The following is a 20,645-nucleotide window of genomic DNA, read 5'->3' as shown; positions in this document are numbered from 1 at the left end:
GGCTCCAGGTACCAGTGAGAAGCTACTCAGTCATATAATGCAAAACGACATTTAGCAGAAGTTTATCCTGCTGGTTTAAATTTTTGTTTGTTTTAAAGATAAGCATTACCCTTTTCCTGGTATACATAGATACGTAAATGTACAGATATAATGTTAATAACAAGTCAGGATGGGACCAGACGAATGGGCAAATAAATTTCAATGAATTTTTTCAGAAAGATCTATTCTGAAGTATTGAGAAGTTACCTGCTCGTTTGTGTACTGTGCTAATACTTTCAGTCAGTCATATGTGAACTCTTAACCTGTGAAGATAAGCTTCCTGAGTAGTTTAACTCCACAGAAACACTGTATTTTTACACTGAAGTTGTCTGAATTTTTGCTGCCATGGTTGCGCTTTCATGCTAATACTTGTCAGATCTCCCTGTGAGCTGGGCTGGTTTGTTAAGCTGTCAGGAGACTAACCAAAATGTGTGATTTTCTGCTCAGTTAGCAGGCTGAAGTAGCTCATTATGGGCTCAGATGAGTTGCAGTACCAAAGCCAGAAGGGAGGTGAGACCATAAATGACTGATTTAATTTCCTTGTGGTGTCTGTCCTAATTCTATACTCAATGCTTTTCTCTGCGAGTATGGAGAACTTGGAGGCATTTGCTTCTGTAATTTTTAGGAGCCCCTCCCTTGTCTGTGTTATTAAAAAAAAAAAATGAATAGTTTTAGCACAGGTAAGAGAAACCATAGTTATGCAAGATATCTGTGTAGTTGCTGAAGGGTGTGTTTATCTATGCTGGTCTATATGCATATCTATTCACTAAATAATCATATTGTATAATATTGGACTTATTTTTTTTGCATAGAGACAGCTTGGAATGCAGACTAGGGTAATGTAATACCCAGGTGACTATGAATGAAATCTCAGTGGCTAAGTAACTGTTAAGAAAAACATTTTTCTTTGACAGCCTAACCCCGTGTCATTTTCAAACTTGCATAGTGTGTATTCCTTGCTAACAACTTTGTATGTACCCAGTCTTAGAGTTTTAGTTTTCTAGACTACCTGTATGAGAAAGAATCTCTAGTAAAAGTAATGGAAAACACTGTAACTCTAAGCAGCTATAAGAAGGTGGAAGTTTTATTGTATTGTGATATTGTTACTACATCATTGTGCGTATTTTATTTGAAAATAAACACATACCGTGATGGCATGTACAAGTGTTGATTAGCTTTGTTCCCCTCATCAGTGCTGAAATACCATTTTAGCTTCTGTGCTACAAAGCAGTTAAGCATCCACTTGCTTAATACCTATCAATATCTGTCTGTTTTCATGTATAATAATCAAAATCCAATAATTAAAGTTCAGTAAGTGAGTATTACTTGACTCTCATTAGAGGCAGTGCATCTTCACATTTTGTTGTGAATATGTCATTATCTCTTTTTACAGCTTAATCAGTGTTTCTGTGCCTTTTTTTTCTCTGTTAAGTGGGAATAATAATCTCTAGTTTGAAAAGACTTGATTTTTAATTTGTTTTCATATATTAAAGGTTTTTTTTAAATCAAGTGAAATCAAGTGAAAATGTTCCAATATTTCTCTTACAGTTTACATTTATTAAGATAATTTGTGCTAAATGTTGCATTCTTCACTTTTGGAGGCAATTTGCTATATCAATTTTATGTGGATTTTAGTTGAGAACTTGACAGACAGTGTATTGACTTTGAAATGTACTGACTTTAAACAGCACTGAGCTTAGGAAAAAGAATTGGAATTTAGCCATCGCAAACTAAGGAGAGCTTTCTTGTTTTCTTTTTTATAGTTTGTATTGCTGTCACTTGGTAGCAACGAGCTTCTGGTGGAGTGATTAGTTGCCTCAAAACAATTTGAGTGGTACATAAATTAGCAAGAAGTATTTGTTCTGCTTTGAAAGTATATTTAACATTTGCTAGTGCATAACATATAAAAGCATTGAAATGGCTTACTTTTTCCTTAATGTGAGCAGTATTAATTACATTCTTCCCTTTTCTATAGTTAAAGTACCTCGTAATTTTCGCTTGTTGGAAGAACTTGAAGAAGGGCAGAAAGGAGTAGGTGATGGTACAGTAAGCTGGGGCCTTGAAGATGATGAAGATATGACACTCACCAGATGGACAGGAATGATTATTGGGCCACCGAGGGTGAGTGTCATGAATCAAAATGGTTTTAAGTTTGTAGGCAATACAAAATGAAAAAAAAAAAAGTCACTTTTTATACAGTGTAAAGAAATCAGTTAAAATTCAATGTATGAAGTTGTAGAAACACTGTATATTCATGTTAGAGTTCATCACTTCCTGACGTGTTAGTGTTTTCAGTCTAGCCTCCCATGGTACATGTTTCTGCAGCTGTCTGTATGAACCATTTGTGATTTGAGACTTCTTACTGAGTTAAGAATATATTCAGTCTGTGTTTCTACCATTATTTAATGTAAGTGTACAATAATAGTACAGTAAACAGGGTAACTGTCTTTCCAGTTTATCCTGTGTGCCTAGTGGTTTCAGTTCTGTAGTAAACTGGCAATATATTTTGAACTTTAACAAGTTTTATTAAATAGTCTTTCAGTCTAGCAGTTTTTGCATTTCAGTTGAATCATGCCTAAAGACCAAGCAGTTTTTAATTGCCTCTAATGAGATGAAATATGTACACAAAGTTCATTCCCTTCTGACCTTTTAAGTTCTGTAGGATGTTACCTAGACTGGTAAAACCTGCAAGAGAAGTGATCATCTCTTGTGGCTTGAGTATCTGCCTCATCAGAGATGAATGTACACTTGACTTTTGTGTACGCTTTCTCATGAGTTACAATATGTGATACAAAAGATCACGGTTTAAGTGAGAATTTTAAATGAGTATATTTCACGTAGCTCAAAATTAGCTTATGTCTTTCACTGCTAATTTGAGGTTTCTGTGCTGTATGTCCTTCAGTGCTGCAAGGCATATTGAAAGAACTATCCAAGACAAGAACAGAGATCAGATCTTAGCCTCAGATAATGTCTTTCACAATAAGAGAGTTCTAGATTCAGTGTAATTCAAGCTCCTTGTGGAAGTCAGAGTTGCAGCTGGCAGCAGACTGTTTTGAACATCTGCATAATTGTGCTGAGCTCCTAAAATTTGGGTGCATTTGAGAGAGAACCAGTTTCAGATGTAAGTGTAATGCTTTGTGGGGTTTGAGAAGGATTTTCAAATGTGACCCGGGTAGTGTCTCCTTGACTTTCCAAAGAGCCTTTAGAACTGCCTGTGACTTGTTTTTGGTTCAGCCTAAGGCAGATGCCTAATATGTCTTTGAAGGGTGTGATCATCACGTAGCATCCCATACATTTTTAAAAATCCTCAACCAACCTGGGATACTTTTTAATTCTAGCCTATTTATATTGCTGTCATTTTATTTGCTTTTTATGAAAGAGTGCATGCAAGTAATATTTTGGGTCATTTCAGAGACTTGCAGTCTGCTAATAAAATGTGTTGCAGTATGCAATCATTGTATAAAGTTAAGGCCACCAGCTCCAAAGCCAGTAATGGCACCTTGAGAAGAATTGCATATCCAGTTTCAGGGTTTGTAGAAGGTGTGTGGTTTTGGAATTGGCTGAGTTGTATAGGCAGCGTGCAGTTAGGGAGAACACAGAGAAAGTCGCTAATGCTGTCCACAGCATGAAGTTCTTTACATACGTGGCTTCTTTAGAGCTGTGCGAAGGTTCCCTATAATTTTTTTTCTCTTGCATAGAATCATATAATAGTTAGGGTTGGGAAAGGACCTTAAGATCATCTAACTCAACCCCCCCCTGCCATGGGCAGGGACACCTCACACTAAACCATGCCACCCAAGGCTTTGTTTAGTGTTTTTGCTTCATTGAACCAGTGTGGAGGGAGGAAGGGAAGATTTGTTTTGGATTAAAGGAAAAATCTTTAATACCCACCCCTCTTCCTTATACCCCAGAAATGATTTTTTGGGGGAATTGGCCTGGGAGGGTTGGCTGGCAGTAAAACAGTGACTTGAAAAACTGAGCAAAATTGAGGAGACACACAGGTAGGAAGGAAGGGAGTGAGGAGGAGTGCTATTCCTTAGGCTTTTTCAGAGTTGTGAGCAGTGTATTTACATTTTGGCCTATTTCTACTGTAACTGACAGCATCCCTCTGTGTGCAAGTGAATGGTTTTATCTGAGTGAGTAATGAGAATTTTTGTTACTGTGTTTTCTTGTTGTAGTAGCAGTTATGTTACCTGTAGCAGGACAAGATTACTTAACTGAGCCTTCAGCCTTTAACGGGAAAGGATAATAGAAAACCATTTTTCTAATAAAGGATGTCCTGCGTTGCCTTGTTTCTTTCTGACCCATTTGCTGCTCAGTCTGTGTGGCTCCTTGAAACTGTAGGACACAGAGTGCTTCCGTAGTCTGATTTCCACTCTGCCTTTTAAACTGACCACAGAGTGGACTAACTTGACTGTGTGGTCGATACTTCTACTTGGAGAAATGACAGCTGGCCGATGCAGAACAGCGTAGAAATAGTGCTTCTGGAAAGTTACAGGTGTATTACTACTGTTGGTTTGCATTAGCTGTATCTGTTGTGCCAGTTGAAAGGTGTAGAAACTGGGTTTATCTTCTCTTTGGAACAGAGAAGCAATGACTGGCAAAGCCACTGATACTTTTTATTGTGCATGGCCTGCTTGAAAAGATTAAAAGAAGATAGAACTGTATTAATTTCTAATTGGACTTTCTCACAATGTATTTGTATTTAGAATGATCTCTTCCATGGTCACTCTGGGGTGACATCTCTGCAAACTAGTTATCACTTCACTGTCCAAAGTTCATAAATTGTTTAATAAACCAAGCAGTCCTCAGCTATGGAAGTCTTAGACACCTTCTGGAGTGTTAACTACTTCCAGAACATGTTTTTTGCAAATACTATTTTCATCTTGTTCTTGGTTGTGTCTTAACTTTTGGGTTATTAACATCTTTGTCTTTCTCCATTTCCAGTTCTTTGCAGTGTTACATACTTTTTTTACAGGGTAAGGCAGTAATTTTCCTAAAGATTATTGAATTTCTTTCAGCTCCCTCTGTCCCAAAGTTGTTTTGGGAATGCAGGTGCCTGGAAAAGGGAAGAGTTAATGTGAATTGAAAGAAGAATTGTATTAAACTTTTGTATGGTATAGTCAGTAAGTAATGTAGCTTATACATACTCATCAAGTAATCAGTATAACTAAACCAGTGAAATATCGATCAGTAATCCAAGACCATCAGTTGGTACATAATATTAACAGATTTATAATTATTTCATATTTCTTAATCTATATTCCTCTTGTCTTTGTTTTATTTTGTTTATGGGTTTTTTAATATTTATTCAGCTTTCAGTAAGATGCATTAGTCTGTCTTTTTGCTTTCTAGACAAACTATGAAAACAGAATATACAGTCTGAAAGTAGAGTGTGGACCTAAATATCCAGAAGCACCTCCTACAGTTAGATTTGTAACTAAAATTAATATGAATGGAATAAATAATTCCAATGGAATGGTAAGTTGAAATGGTAAGATCAACCATGTTACTGATCTGTGTTATATATTCTGTGAAAAACCCAAATGAGGAATATGCGTGTTGGACAGAGCTTTCATATTTAAATTTTACAGTATAAGTACTGTCGTCGATTAAAAAAAATAGGTTGACTGCTATTTCACATCTTTATTTACAGTATATTAGTGGTTCTTAGTGGCTTATCAGTGGGACAAACATTATTTGTAGTATTAAACCAGTTTATTTTAAATGAAGCTGAAGATTTTATTTTTGAACAGGAAAAGAATGGTTGTGTGTAGGTATTTCCTTTGTAATACACTCATAAAAGGGGATTAGGTTCATACCGTAACGGGATTATTACAGACTTTATCTGATGTTTCTGTTAGTTAAAAATGGAGGTTATTTATAATGAGTCTCACTCAGGATGTAGTAATTTATCTGTAATGAACCAGTGTATTTAAACTCTTATTTTCTTTGTACTGGGTTTATTCAAATCCAAGGTGACTTTGAGCTTCAGCGTTAAAATCTTTTGATACAGATGGTAATCACTTTTATTTTAAATATCAATTTGCACTAAGTTACTTTCATTGATTCCACACTTACGGTGTGATGAGTTCACATACATGAGCAATGGCAGCAGCTCAAGCAAGTTTGTTATGCCGTTATTCAGTAGGTACTTTAATCATGGAATCATAAAATGGTTTGGGTTGGAAGGGACTTTAAAGCTCATTTAGTTCTATTGCCCCTGTCATGGGCAGGGACATGTTCCAGTAGACCTGGTTGCTCAAAGCCCCATCCAGTCAGGCCTTGAACACTGCCAGGGATGGAGCAGCCACAGTGTCTCTGGGCAGCCTGTTCCAGTGTCTCACTACCCTCACAATAAAGAAATTCTTCCTAATATCTAATCTAATTCTTCCCTCTTTCAGCTTAAAGCCATTCCCACTTGTCCTGTCCCTACATGCTCTTGCAAGAAGTCGCTTTCCAGATTTATTGTCAGTCCCCCTTTAGGCACTGGAAGCTGCTCTAAAGTCTCTCCAGAGCCTTCTCTTCAGGCTGAACAGCCCCAACTCTCTCAGCCTGTTCTCATAGGAGAGGTGCAAATCCTGTGAGTAGGTCTGAGGTACCAGATGGCTCAGTGAAGAGGCATGAGCTGTTTTGCATTTACAGTGGTATATGTGTATATTAGCAGGAAATACAGTAATATATTACACTTGTCTGAATGTACGTTTGTCTTTACTGAACACAAAGTAATTGAATTAAGGTAATCCTTAGAGGTGAGTCAAATGATTCTGAATCAGTAAAGAATTATGCTGTTGCTGCTTCATCTATGCATGTCTGAGAGCATAGGTGCTGGCTTCCAGAAGCAGAACCTCAGACCTACAGAGCCTTGTAGGCTTATGTTTACCAAGCCAGTTGACTTTGTCTTCTGTTTGGAGAAGGGTACACTCCCTCAGTTTGCTGAGGAACAGGGTGACAGGAAATCGACCTGGTGTTTTTAAAAGCAGTGTTAAAATCCAGTCATTGCTACAGGAAAATTTGATTTTAATAAGATTATAAGCTCATGCAAAACCTTCATTCAGTTTTTCCCCAACAGTTCTGTAAACTAATGTTTTATGAAGGTTTTGCTACGCAGAGGCGTAGCTTATTTTGTAAATGGCTTCAAATAGGACTAGATAATATATTTAATGAAAACAGTTTTCATAACTACTGAATTTTAAACACACTTATTATGTAATTTTTAATGTGCCCATTGTCCCGGTGTCTCGCGTTTTAGCTTATTTAGTGAGCGCTGTTGTGCTCACTAGAATCTGTCAGATAAACTGGGGACACGTTCAGCATTTTGGAATAGTTCATTTTGCTGCTTCCTGTTTTAATGCCTTCTTATTTCTTTCAAGTTGCTCTCCCATTCTCTGTTCGCCTTTCATTTAATAGATCACAAGCGGTTTGCTGCGTTATTTGAATGAATGATAATGTTCCATTCTCAGACAAGCTTTACTACCCATGCCTCTGCATGAACCCTGTTTTTTGACGTATGGCCAGCTTTTGATTGCGTTGATTATGATGTCATGAGAAGGTTGGTGGCTTGCAGAAGAGAGTCCTGAGATAAACAGCAGCCAAAATCATGTCATAGCAATATTATCATACTGCTCAAAACATCTGTAACATTGTTAAGGTACACTTTACAGGAGATGTGTGCTAGTTAACACCTGAGGAAAAGCAGGGCCCCCAGTATCAGTTTAGAGGGTGATAATTTCTGTTGAGTTGGAGTATAAATAGTGGAGGGGGGAGATGGATATGTGCTAGAGTTACAAGGGGTCCTAAGGAAGCTGGTCTTACACTGCCCTCTTGGCAGTGGTTCTCAGTCTTCTTGACTTACAAGTCCCTTTATGCTTTGCATGGAAATTGCACATGTGCAATGAATTTATTGATACTCATGCTTGCAAGTTTATTGACTCTTTGATTATTCTGAGAGTGCAGTTTGGCTTGTAAGTAACGTTTCCATCAGCAGCACGTGTCAGGGATTCCAGAGGTCACTATTCGATAAATTTAGTGCAGGAAAGGAGAGAGCTACTTCAGCAGTTTTTTATCTCAAAAGACTACTTAGGTGCCCTGAGTCACCCTGTTAAATTGTCTTCCTTTTCTGCAGGTTAGTTTTTGTGGTTTTTCTGCTCTTCAATTTGGCTATAGAGTTAATGTGTATACAGAATTAGAGTACCACCCGTCCAAGCACTTACACAGTGCTGGACAAAATGCCTTTATGTGCTAATGGCATTGGTATTGTGAAACTGTATTTTATCATTTTTAGTGCTGCAGGGTCTTTCCTTTTGGGGGCTTGTGTATCCTGTATTGATAAACACAAGTTGCATTCTGACACGCTGTTCATTTTCCTGTGGTCTTTTGAGCATGTCTGATTTTTGCATTTATGAGGGCTCTTCTTTAGTCTGTCTTTCAGGATTTGCAATCACTTCTGTACATTTAGATACCATTCACAGCTGGAAATACTTGTTTCTTTTAACTGACTTGAGACTCTGTCAGCTATAAACCTGTGTACTGTTGTTCAGCTATTGCCTTGAGTATCCTTATTGTAAACTAAGCAGTTTGCTACTTCTTGAAGTTAAGATACTGGGAATGTTCTAAACACTTAATACTTTTCATCATTGTGTAAAATTAAATAATTTCAATTGTTTAGAAAAAAATAAGAATTATACACGTTGCTTCTCTTGCTGTTGTTAAGGATTTACAGTGGCGCACCCCCAGAATAAGATAGTCTACAGGCTGCAGTTTTCAGCTTAATTAGGTTTTATGTGGCCTTGAAATTTCTCCCATTTTTCCAGAATGTGTACTTTAATCTTACCCGATGCTTTTGTGATTTGAACACAGTTTGTGTCATTCTTCCAAATATTTTGTCATTTTTCTGCAGAAAGTGAATTTATTGTGCACTAACTTGGAGATAAATTCTGCACACAAAACAGAACCTGAGCCAAAATCTTTGCTGCTGCAAGATGTCATGAAAAAAGTTGGTGACTTGCAGAAAAGGGACTTGAGATAAACAGCAACAAAAATGTCATGTTGCAGCAGTCTGTAGTCAGAAAACATTTGTAACACTTAAAACAGAGTTTACAGTCTGTGAGTCTGTTGAAATTTCCCAGCTAAGAATGAAAAGCTGGAGGAGCTTACTTTTAAGTGATCATGTCTCACATCCAAGTACAGCTGGTATATGTAGAATTGCATTGTTTGAACAGCACTTGTGACTGACTGCTGTGTGCTGTAAATGAGGTAGATCTCCAAACTTAAAAGGGCCTGCAAAGGCAAAGTTGAGAAGGAAAGAGTCCCAGAGCAACTGCCTTTCCAGATGTTTTTTTTACTAACGCAGTCTTTGTCTGAACAGATAACTTAGTTTTCTTTCTCAAACCTACTGAAGTCTAAAACTACTTTTTTCTTCTTACCGATGTTGGTTTACCAGTGATCTTCTAAACCATTTTATCATCATGTGGGCTTCCACCCCCAGGTGCACATCTTTCCTGGCTGGGAATCTTATGTTGCAACCATTACCTGGTCCTTGATAGTCGTTTACTGTGGCTTCTTTCCCCCCTGTTTTTTTCAGGGAGACATTGATTTTTTTGTTTTGTTTAGGCAGGTCAGTGACACATGTGATCTCAGCTACTTTAGCAGAAAGTATTGTGATTGATTAACATGGAAATTTTCTAAACTGCTGGTCTGCCAAAGAACATTTACCAAAGCATTCAGGGGGTACTCACACATTTTGCCAAATTGAAGAGGATGTCAGGTTAGCTGCAGAGAAGTAGTAGCAAATGTTAATAAGTGTTTCTGTGTGTAAGAGGGAGAAAATAAGCTCTTAAACATCTGCAGCTCTATGCTAAGTGAACATAAGAACTGAACCCTTATAGCTTTTGTTATCATGATCCTTAACCACCATGAAGTTTTTCTTCTTTCTGTAGAATCCCATGAGAGAAAATGGTTGTCTCTACATGTCTCTTGGCATTTTCTATATGGAAGACAATTTTGAGTACTGTGATATTTACTATTGTAACTTACAAAAAGGATTAATGTTTTCCTTAGTTTGCTAGGTCCAGTTTGTTGGATAGAAATGCTGGAGTGTTCTTTAACCTTATCTAGAAGGATTGGAGAGGAAAAGTTCTTTAAGAGCTTGGTACCTCAGAACAAAGATTCAGGCTAAATGGTGCGTTACTGAAGCTGCTACTTGATAATGTGGGTGATCTTTTATCAGAATTTACCTTTTACTCACTCCTGGTTTTATCTAATAGTCTGCTTTTTAAGAAGAGAACCTGTTTTCCAGTTGCAAAGATTATTCTTCTGACATTACCTCTTATCTACCACATTAAACCAAATACGTTTTAAAATGTAGTAGTGGTGCAGGAATTAGAGTGATGACTAGTGTTACTTTCAAAACCTTTCTGTATTGCCTCATACACTCGTGTATTTTAAACTGGCACAATTTTGCTGCGTAATGGAGCTTTTCTTCTGATGCTTTTTTTTCCTTCCTAATTTATTAATGTTTGCAGTAATTATTAAATAATCTGACTGCCTTTTGTACTGTGCTTTGATGTTAGGCAGTCTTTGGCAACTATACTGACTTAAAGGGGCTCCCAGCTCTGAGCAGAGCATTATTTGCGTGAAGAGAAATGCTTATAATGCTGAGATGTGAATTGGATGAAAGATCCTGATAAGGGACTTCTTTCCAAGGTGTTCTTGTTTCTGTTTTGGGTTTTGAACTTGGTGGGTTCTATCAGTTCAGGTCAGAAAGTAGATCCACATAGATTTCATGGTTCACCTGAGCTGATAAGCAGTAGGGCTGTTAAAGGAACAAGTGCCTAGTGAGGGGGAGCAGAAGTCTCTTGGGTTAGTATTGCTGCCCAAGTCAGCATGTTGTTAAACCTTGGCCTGTTTCCTCCTACAAAAAGGTTTAGTCTCATTTGTTGTTCTGAAAATAGACAGCCTCACTTCAAACAATCTAGAAATAAACCATCTGTGTTAATGTTCATGTTTCTGGTTCCAGTGTTGTTTTTTCTTTGTTTGCCCTAAATAAGATGGGATAAGAAACTTCTTGTTTTGTGCTGACTAAATCATAAAGCAGTGGTTTCCAGCACTTTTATACCTGTGTGGGCTGCTTGTGCTACTCTGCCAGTGAAGTTTAGTAGCATGCAATAGCCCTATTCCTGCCCATGGGCCTTCTTTGCAGTTGTACAGCTGTAGCTCCCTTTGTCTTTTTAAGTTCCTCCTTGCAGGGGCTGGGTGGCCAGGAGTTACCTGCTGCCAAAAACAGTTCCCAAGCTGACTTTCAGTTGCTAATTTTTCTATGGAAAACTCCCTGTTATAATATAATTGTGTAAATTGTCCCACAGGTTTTATAAACGCATAGGAGAAGTCCCATGTCCTTTCCTTTCAGTTCATATTCAAATTGGTAAGTGATGTACAGTAATCTTCACAGCTCCGTAAGATGACTTACTGTAAGAAGGATGCAAAGAACTAAGATGTGTCCAAACATTATGAAACAGTTATCCCAGTATTTCAAGCCATTTCTTAGTGTATGTAGTGACTCTTAATGTATCAGAAGCATCATGTAATATTGATATGAAGTAAATCACTGATGATACTTGTAGCAAGGGAAAAACAAGAGAAGTTTTCCTTTAGAAAGGTATGCTATGGACTCCTGTGTGACAGGTTCTTTTAAAGAACTGAGGAAAACCCAAGTGTATATATTGGCATAATGAAGGCGATTACTTTTTTCTTTTTTGGGGGATAATTTGAAACAAATTAATGTATTTTACAAGTTACGGCTCCAGTTTTGCAGTGAAAAGTTGGCTGATGTCTTCCTCTCCCCCCACCCCTTTCCTTCTCACTAATATTAGTATCAGCGCAGATGGAAGGGTCCACCTGCATGGATTTTATTACAGAATCTGTATCTGTGTGTAAGTATATGATTGTTTTCCTTAAACTATATTATGAACACAGGGACTTTATGCCACAGAAAAAGTGTCAGGGAATGCTTAGGCCCTTTCTTAGAACAATTAAGTTAATAGCAGTTATTTATGCAGAGATGTTTCATTTCATCATAACTTACAACTCTCTCTTCTTTTTCCAGGTGGATGCACGGACCATACCAGTGTTAGCAAAATGGCAAAATTCTTATAGCATTAAAGTTGTACTTCAAGAGCTAAGACGTCTAATGATGTCCAAAGAAAATATGAAGCTTCCACAACCTCCAGAGGGACAAACTTACAACAATTAATTTTAGCTGATTCTCAAACTTCTGTCTTAAAACAACAACCTTCTACTCATGTTAATGTCTTGATTAAATCTCACAATGCAAACACCCACACATTAAAAGAATTTCAGCTGGTATACATGACCTGGACATTTGTAAGAATATATATAATATATGTATGCCCAATATGTTTTCAGGCACTATGGGAGAAAAAGGCAGCACAATTATTTTTTTCTCTTACTGAGGCACTGCATTTAAGCATAAGCCTGAAGTAGCCTAAAATTGGAATTCAGGTTTTACAAGATGAAAGCATGACAGAAAGTGTCAGGTTGCTGTGGAATAATATATGTTTCTGAAAATAATCTCTTGAGAAGGCAAAATATAAATGGCATGCTTTATCCATCTTGCTTAGTAAAAGAGCTGCAGTTAAATTTGTTTTAAAGTAGCAGGTACAGTGAATACCGTTGCTCATCCTGTTTAATTTTGCAAGGGTGTGGGTGCCGACTACTAGTAGTGTCACAAAGTATGTTCAGGATTGTTTTGATACCTGTATTTATAAAATGGGGGGGGATTAATTTCTGTTAAGCAGCTCCTGTGTGTTACATGTATCGGACATGGTAAATATTTGTTTACAGTCTTTGTTCTAATAAACCATGCATTTAAGTTTTAGTGAAACAAAGGAAATGTATGGATATGTGATTGAGATTAAAGTTAGTCTTAAAATGTAAATAAAATGTGGAAAGTGTCTGAGGCTGTGCCATTTCTATAATAGTGATGTAATATATGTACAGTAACTTGCAGAAGCAGTGGAAAGCCAAACATAATATTGCTGCTGGTTTTACGTGCACCTTTTATTCTTACCGCTTTTGTATGCTTAATTTGCTTGAGAGGTCAAGATATTCTATTTGTTGCAGGGAGTAAGTTCTTCCATCTATACTATCACCTCTTTAGACAAGCTTGCACGCTGTGTGTGTGTACATATACATATATTTGAAAAAAAGACAACAATAACCCCAAAATAAAACCAGGAAACCCTTGCCTATCCACATGCCCTCCAGATTCTTTTGAGAAATGTGCATAACTTTCATTTTGCGTACTTGACCTCTGAGCAGTTTTCGGACCACATTGCTGAAGTCTGTCTTACTTCTTAGCCCTCTGTCTTGCTTTTGCAGTTACTGCCTTGATTCTTGCTTTCTTGCATCTTTTCCTCTTTTATGTTTCTTGTATTTATTTTTCTTCCTTGTCTGTTCCACTTTTGCCTTTTCTGAAACACGTAAAGAAATTCAGGAAGCTTTAATAAAAATTACACCTGTGGTACAGATCGTCATATGTCCATCTGTATTCCATGTATCATATGCCATGACGCTACTGTCTTTGTGGCTAGAGTGCTTTCTGTCTCTCCTGCAATAGTTGGTCTGGTTTTCTCAATGTAGTCTGTCCAGTGCAAACAGTGATTTTAGTTCTCTTACCGATTTCTCATGAGAAAGTAGTTAATACTATTCTTTTGGAAATGATACCTTTTCCCGTCCCTCTTTCCCCCTTGGAAAATACAAGCCTTTGTTCATTTTTGTGAGAACATGTAACATGGGGAGCGAGTCAAATATTTGAATTCAAATTTTTATTTAGTGTTTCTTTTGAAAAAGTGAATATAATCAAAAGCCATCAACAGCCAGGTAACTTTCATTGATACGCCTTTGCCTATGTCTGATGTAAAGAACAAATCTTTGAAAGCAATAAACTAGGTGTTCTCTTTTTTTAATGGAAAGGTTTAATTAGTATTTGTCAGTTTATGGTTTTTAGACAGATTTGACGCTTCCAGAATTGGTGGATTTGTAGCTGTCAGCTACCTCGTGTCTGTATTTATGTAACATATCATTTGTGACGGTTTGGCTGAAGTGCATTGCAGCATTTTCTTACTTCATTTAATTTGAAGGATTTTGATGCCATTAAATCTTTTTTTCTTACACTAACACTGCTAATCTATATTTAATCAATTAAAATAATGGAACTGTACAGTTCTGAGATGTGAATTTTTGGGGACGTTTCAGCATAAACTATTGAGAGAATGAGAAATAACTCATAGACTATTATGTGATTGGTAACATAATCTAAGAGACTGACTTATTCGCAGAGCATGAAAAAGGGCTGGTTGTTGGTTGTATGTGGTGCAAGTTGGTCCCACAATAGTTATTTCTCCTTGTCCATTCTTTCACCATTTATATCTTGTGAAAATCTGCATATCCAGCTGTAAGCAGATGCCTTTTGTGGAAGGTGGGGAAAAAGGTGGTGGAGGGAGCTGACCTGATGTTTGACACCAGGGAATTTAATAGAAAGGATTACTATAAAAATATTTCTGCAGTGATTTCAAATATATTGCTTCCACATTTTGCTCACACTGGAACAAGACTAAGTGTAATTAATTATGAAATTTAAAATGACTACTGCATAAAGTTGAGAGCCTCCTCTAAAATGCTCTCATTACCTGAAGAAGGTTTTGAAGCGCTGCCGCTTGCTCTCCTCCAGAAAGGTTACATTGTTTTACAGTTGTCCATGGCTGATCGGTGTTTACTTATTAATTTGTTTTCTCATGTTCTTGTAGTTTCTCTTAGGTAACCTACTTAGATGCCAGAATTTTAAGAGTATTTCTGTTATGTTCTTTCTGCAAGGTTTGGATTTGCTGTTATTAGCAAATGTGGGGTTTTTTTTCTTCTCAAAACTGTATTTGTACATCTTGCAAAGTAGAGCACCATTTTAAGCTGATTGTGTGAGGGGCAAAGTGCAAAAGTTCTAAAAATAATGTTTTTACCAAATTGCATTTGAAAATTTGTATCATGTTGGTGGACATCAACTGGGATTTAAACTAACTGCTCTGAAGCATTGCCAAAGTTCTTGTGTTTTGGTTGGTTGAGGGATGAAGCAATGAAAAAACCAACCCCAAAGATGGTACAATTCATGCTTTGTAAAGCTTAAGACAGAACGAGCAAGCTTGTGGAAATACCCATGTTACCAAAACTGTGCCTTACTCATTGATAATAAAGTCCATAACATATTGCAGGGTGTGCACCTACCACCTACCTTGATGGTGCTCATCGCCTGAAAGCAAGTTGAGAATACTTCACATGCAGCAAGACAGTCAGGAATCAATCCCTTAACTATTACAAAATAAATGCATAATGCACATTCCTCCTAAATGTTTTTTATTGTAGAGGGGATACTGAATTAAAATTTTAGTGACAATTGATCAACACTAATAATAATAGTAATAAACTGTGTAATTTAGGCAAGTGTGTGTGTTTTACATGCTTGTGTACATGGTGAGTTTGTAGAAATGTATTTCCTATTCAGTAGCTTTCAGGACAATAATCCTGGGCTTAGAAGTATTTATTACACTTCTCTTACACTCCCTTTTGATGCAGAAGGCTTCTCTATTACACCTGGTAATTGTATGAGATAGGCAGGATGTCTGACTACTGTTTTTGGTCTGATCTCTAGTTTTTGAAAACATCCAGATTGCCCCTGCTGTGGCAAGTCTCAGCTGCTAGATGAGGAGGAATAAACTGGTATTAAGCAAGTCTGAATATGTATTACTGTAGCAAAAAAAAAGGTGACTTAAAACTACTGGTGGTCTTCTATGAAATTCCAGGTAGAAATGGAATAGTGGGACAAAATAATTTCTCAAACTTTCAGTGATGTGTTCTCAAGTCTTTTGTGATGCCTGTGAGGATTTCTGACGTGGGAGAGGTGTTGGAGGAGCATGTTGAATGCCTGTTTTCTTCAATAATAATAAAATAATAATTTACAAATTTTAATGCATCTGTGTGAAGTCTACATAATGCAGCAACTGTGGGAAAGGGGTTTGTTCTTTCCTCTTCTGACTATTGTGTTATTTCCTAAAACAGTGTATTACACATTTGCTGTTGCAGACCCAACTGATCATGGGCTAAAATAATATGAAGGATATATGTATTCTGTGTAATGCTAGAAGTACAAAAATAACTTACTCATGCTGCTTAAAAAAAATACCCTAAACCTCAGAAGGACACATTTCACTAGATGATCTCAAATTCCATAGGAATGAGTATTCCATTCAGTGTTTAAAATACCAGCTTTTTACATTACCTTAGTGTAAATGTGGTTTATAACTTTTGTTTTAAATGGATGTGTATCTTGAGTTGAATTGATAAAGTTGTAAGTGAATGTACAGTGAATTTCATTCTATAAAATACATGTTATATACTAGCTCTCAAGTAGCATTCTCATATTCAAAGCATTACATGAATTTTTTCAGTCCTTTACCATTTTAAAATAATGGTAAATATAAAAGGCCTTTTATCATTTATACTAGTGCCAAACAATATAAATGGATAACTTAATGGATGATGTTGGGATATTGCACAAATAACCAGTGCTTGGGATCTCTTGATGTAATGCATGTTTTCTGTACTCATTTATGACTGTCCACAGTTTCTTGATTGAAGCATCCCAACCTTCTGCTTTTAATATATGCAATATGGACAAAATGTAAACATGGGTTTATAATGTGTAAACTATGCAGTTTGGGTTTGAAAACCCCAACAAACTATATTTCTTAACTCAGAAATACTGAAGGAATTGCTATGCAGAGATAAACAAGGTTTTCATCAGCTGCATTATGCGCAATCCTACTCTCCTCACTGATGATTATTATAGTTGTGTAGATATGCTCATTTTAACACATCAGCTGTTTTGATTTTAGTTTTTTGATTTAGTAGTTTTGATGTTTAGTTATATTGCTATTATAATTTCAAGCATGCAGGAATGAGAAAGGGGGGAAGGGTTTATTTTCCATATGCAATTTCTACTGATGAAAAATTATCAAGAAGAAATCTGGTAGAGGTAAACACATCTGTTATAGACTTGAGAATAGATAATGAAAAAATGGCAATTTTTTTTCCTATTGTCACAGGAATAAAAACTGTTACAATTAAGATGAGAGCAGCTCAAACAGTAAAGCAGTGAAGTTACCTCATAAAGGTTGTGGGGGAGAGTGTTTCTAGCAGATCTTTGCAGTGTCATGGAAGTTAGGTTCATATGAGAGAGAGGGTTGAGCCTCACAGCATGGCTTTTAGAGATGAACTAGCACTTGGAGCTCCTTAAATTTATCCTGACAGGACTTAACCCAGTTGTATAAATCTCTCCCTTTTGGGGGGAGAGAATATTTGTGTATTCATTAAACATTACGGTGAAGTACAGCAAGCTGAGATGACTCCGTTTCTTTTAGGTTTTGCTATGCAAAGCTTGCCACCACGAGGAGCTGTGTAAACCAAAAGCATGGATGTGTGGGATGCTGACATCTGGCTGTTTAGTTCCCAGGTTAATCTAAGTGATGACGATTTGAAGTTTAGATATGTGTATGTAGTTAATAAACTCAGTACTACTAATGAGGAAAAAATCTATGCTAAATGCTTTTGGTGGTATCCAGCGAATTGCCAGCAATCCTGATCCCTGCCTTTTCTGGCTAACAGTTTCTTCCACTGTTTGTTGTTTGCTGGATTGCAGTTTCAGGAAAGAGCATTATTTCTCATCTCTGAGTGCTGAACTTTGAACTGCAGGACCATCTGCTTCTGAGACATCTCTGAAATAACTCCTTGCCACAACATTGCAGTTTCAGGACCTGTGGAGATAGTCATAGTTGTCTTGGTTTGTGTTTTCTGAAATCCATTTCCTGTCATATGTACATATTTTTTTTTCTGTATGAAGATTCACAGATTAAATTTATGATCTCATATGGTACTACTAACCTCTAATGATATATTAGATTTGTTACAGCCTTATCAGAAAATGTTTCAAACATCTGTGTCCTTACAGTCACCATCAAATGTACAAGTCACTGCATTTATAGCAGAATTTTGCTGTGTTAATACTATACTTCCACTGTAACTTTGAAATACTAAAATAATGTGAAATGAAAATTTATGGCCATGAAGTTAGCAATTTTTATATGGCTTTTCAATCACTATGATAATTATTTGCTTCCTTGAACTGTTACTCAGTTTGTGTATGAAACACTCATTAGCTAAAATCTTTTGAGTGTTGCCTCAATTAGTATAATGCTTGTGATGTTCAGAGTGGGATGATGTCCTTGGAAGCTCTTCATTCTACTGCTCTGCTCAGTTAATAAATATCCTGAATTGCTGATCTTCCTTAGTGTAGTAAAGGTTTTTCCTTGCATTTAAAATACTCTTCATTTTTACCTTCAGATTTGTTTGGAATTGCTGTGTTATTCAGTGTAACAACTTTTAACTCTCAATCTCTAATGCTTTACTCTGTGATTTTATGATTCCATACCATCTGTATGATAATTAGCATTAAAACAGAAGCCAGCAAAAATAGGATGCTACTTTACTTGACAGTTGCACAAATCTCATATGCTGCACTAACAAGCCTGTAGCTGAAGACAAGGGGGCAGTGGAGAGGGAAGGAATTAATGTAATATAAGTATATACAACTGTTGATACTATTAAAAAAATACGTTGTTCTCTGTGTACATAAAATGGAGGTGCCAAATAAGTATTTGCTTGGATTTTACATGCCTGCTAATACACAGTTGAACATACAGTATGTAGCCACCTAGGTATACAGGTGACAGTTAATTTGTGTCCATGTAGGAGTGGTTTAGTAGGACCATAGCAAGAATTAGAATTGTGTTATAGGTGTTTTTATGTATAATAGCTGGAATCTGATTTATGTCTGTACTATTCAAATAGAAGTGGCAAAATGTTTTGGTATTAAATTCATGCTGTATCGCTAATACTGTTTGGTGAGTGGTTCTTATTTGCTGTGGCTTGTAAGTTAGCAATATTTGTTCTGTATTTTCACAGTATTAGTAGCGATTATTCCACCCAGGTCTTCTAAAGGGTACAGAACACATGCATGTGCATGCATGCCGATACTCTCACACTTAAAAAACATTAGGCAAACAGAATTGTGTTGCTCACTCTCTCAATTATGTGGGAGAGGAATTAGATGCTGTAGCTCAAAACTTTGTATTGAAATGCCCAGCTACTGTCAATCCTAGTAGGTGCATTTCTTCTGTTCACCACACTTCACCTGTAATCCAGATCACCTTTGCTGATCTTTTAAATTTCCAATTACTAACTGGAGGCAGCCTAGCTCAGCTTGCTTATGCTTACCATGGAGAGCCCTGTCCCAGTGTCTGCTGACCCAAATGCAAGGAGTCCCGTAGTTTGCATGGAAGCTGCTTGGAAATGGATCAAGGAGCTCTCTGGCTCCCAAACAGGGTCTTGGCAGCTTGAACGCATGCTTTCCCCCACGTTCGTTTTTTGTAACTCTCCCCCAACTGAGTAAAATGCAATTTATCTCTTGAATCCTAAAGCATTTACTCAAAGCAGTGTGTAGCTACTAGCTTTCTCTGCTGATGAACATTGAATATAGGCTCCCCTTTTCTCTCCTTGTCTCCAAAGCAGCAGCTCCCAGTTAGGCTGTGATCCCTCCAAGGTAAGAACAGTTATAAGTTTGAAAGCCTTGCAGAAGCAGGTGTTGAAGTCAGAAACAAGTGGAAAACCTAGGAACAGGCTATTCTTTGATCATTGCCTCTGGTTGTCTTTATCAATGGCCAGATTGAGTTATGGAAGCTGTCGGATAAACAGATATAACCTTGTATGGTGTTTGGAGATGAAACTTGCTGCAGAAAGCAGGACAATCCTTACACAGGCTTTACAGTAGTGATAATTCATCCTCCAAAATGCTTTGTAGATTAAAAATGAAAAATCATGTTCAGCACTGGGAGGTGTGTGTATGGGAATATATTTAACGATGACAGCCAAAATGCATAGTTTTGGGTCAAATTCTGATATGGTAATTAAGCAATAGGTATTTCTACCAGAGGAATTTCTGGTACAAGAGTTTTTTTACAACCCCGATCTGCATGTGCCACCTTCATCTAAGTATGCTGGAAATAACTTTTTCTGTTATTTCCAGGGGGGGAACTGTCTTCAGGTTTCATTGTGAAATAGTGAATGACATCCTGTGTGTGTACATACTTTGTAAGGCCTTGTCTGGCTTCTCTAAACTTGTCCCACTCCTGCATCTCTGGGAAGCAGCTGTGCCCCCTGTGATCTCAAATGTCTTTCAACTTTTTGCCTTCAAGCTGTTGAAACCTGGCCGTTTGTGCACTCCTTCTTAGAGGTTCATGAAACGTCTTTCAGATAAGCAAGCGTACTGGTGGGTTTAAGTTAACTATAGTGGAATCTGGAATAACAATAATTAGGGGCCAGAGACTGAAAACCCGCTCTTACTCGTTATTTTAAATTCAGATGCATGAGTGGGTGCCTGTGAAAATTTGCAGTACAGCTGGGGCTGCTGCAGAGACTGTTCTGGA

At 37.1% G+C, this 20,645-nt stretch overlaps 1 protein-coding gene across 4 annotated transcripts in view; it reads left to right on the top strand.

Moving 5' to 3' along the window:
* UBE2V2 (ubiquitin conjugating enzyme E2 V2) overlaps window positions 1-13,010 on the top strand; it is a 32,982-nt gene extending 19,972 nt beyond the window's left edge. For 3 of the 4 annotated variants that reach the window (XM_062633437.1, XM_062633435.1, XM_062633434.1), the window contains exons 2-4: window positions 2,015-2,160; window positions 5,395-5,520; window positions 12,143-13,010. In XM_062633437.1, coding sequence (XP_062489421.1) covers window positions 2,015-2,160; window positions 5,395-5,520; window positions 12,143-12,289 — 419 coding nt within the window. In that variant the 3' untranslated portion in view covers window positions 12,290-13,010. Of the gene's footprint in view, window positions 1-2,014; window positions 2,161-5,394; window positions 5,534-12,142 lie in introns of all 4 variants that reach the window. The other variant, XM_062633438.1, reaches the window with a different exon arrangement.
* The last annotated feature ends 7,635 nt before the right edge of the window (window positions 13,011-20,645 follow it).

The sequence above is a fragment of the Pezoporus occidentalis genome, unplaced genomic scaffold, assembly GCF_034315485.1.
Source record: "Pezoporus occidentalis ecotype Australia unplaced genomic scaffold, CSIRO_AGI_Poc_V1 ctg4, whole genome shotgun sequence".
Classification (NCBI taxonomy): domain Eukaryota; kingdom Metazoa; phylum Chordata; class Aves; order Psittaciformes; family Psittacidae; genus Pezoporus; species Pezoporus occidentalis.
This window is presented reverse-complemented; position numbering and strand designations above follow the sequence as displayed.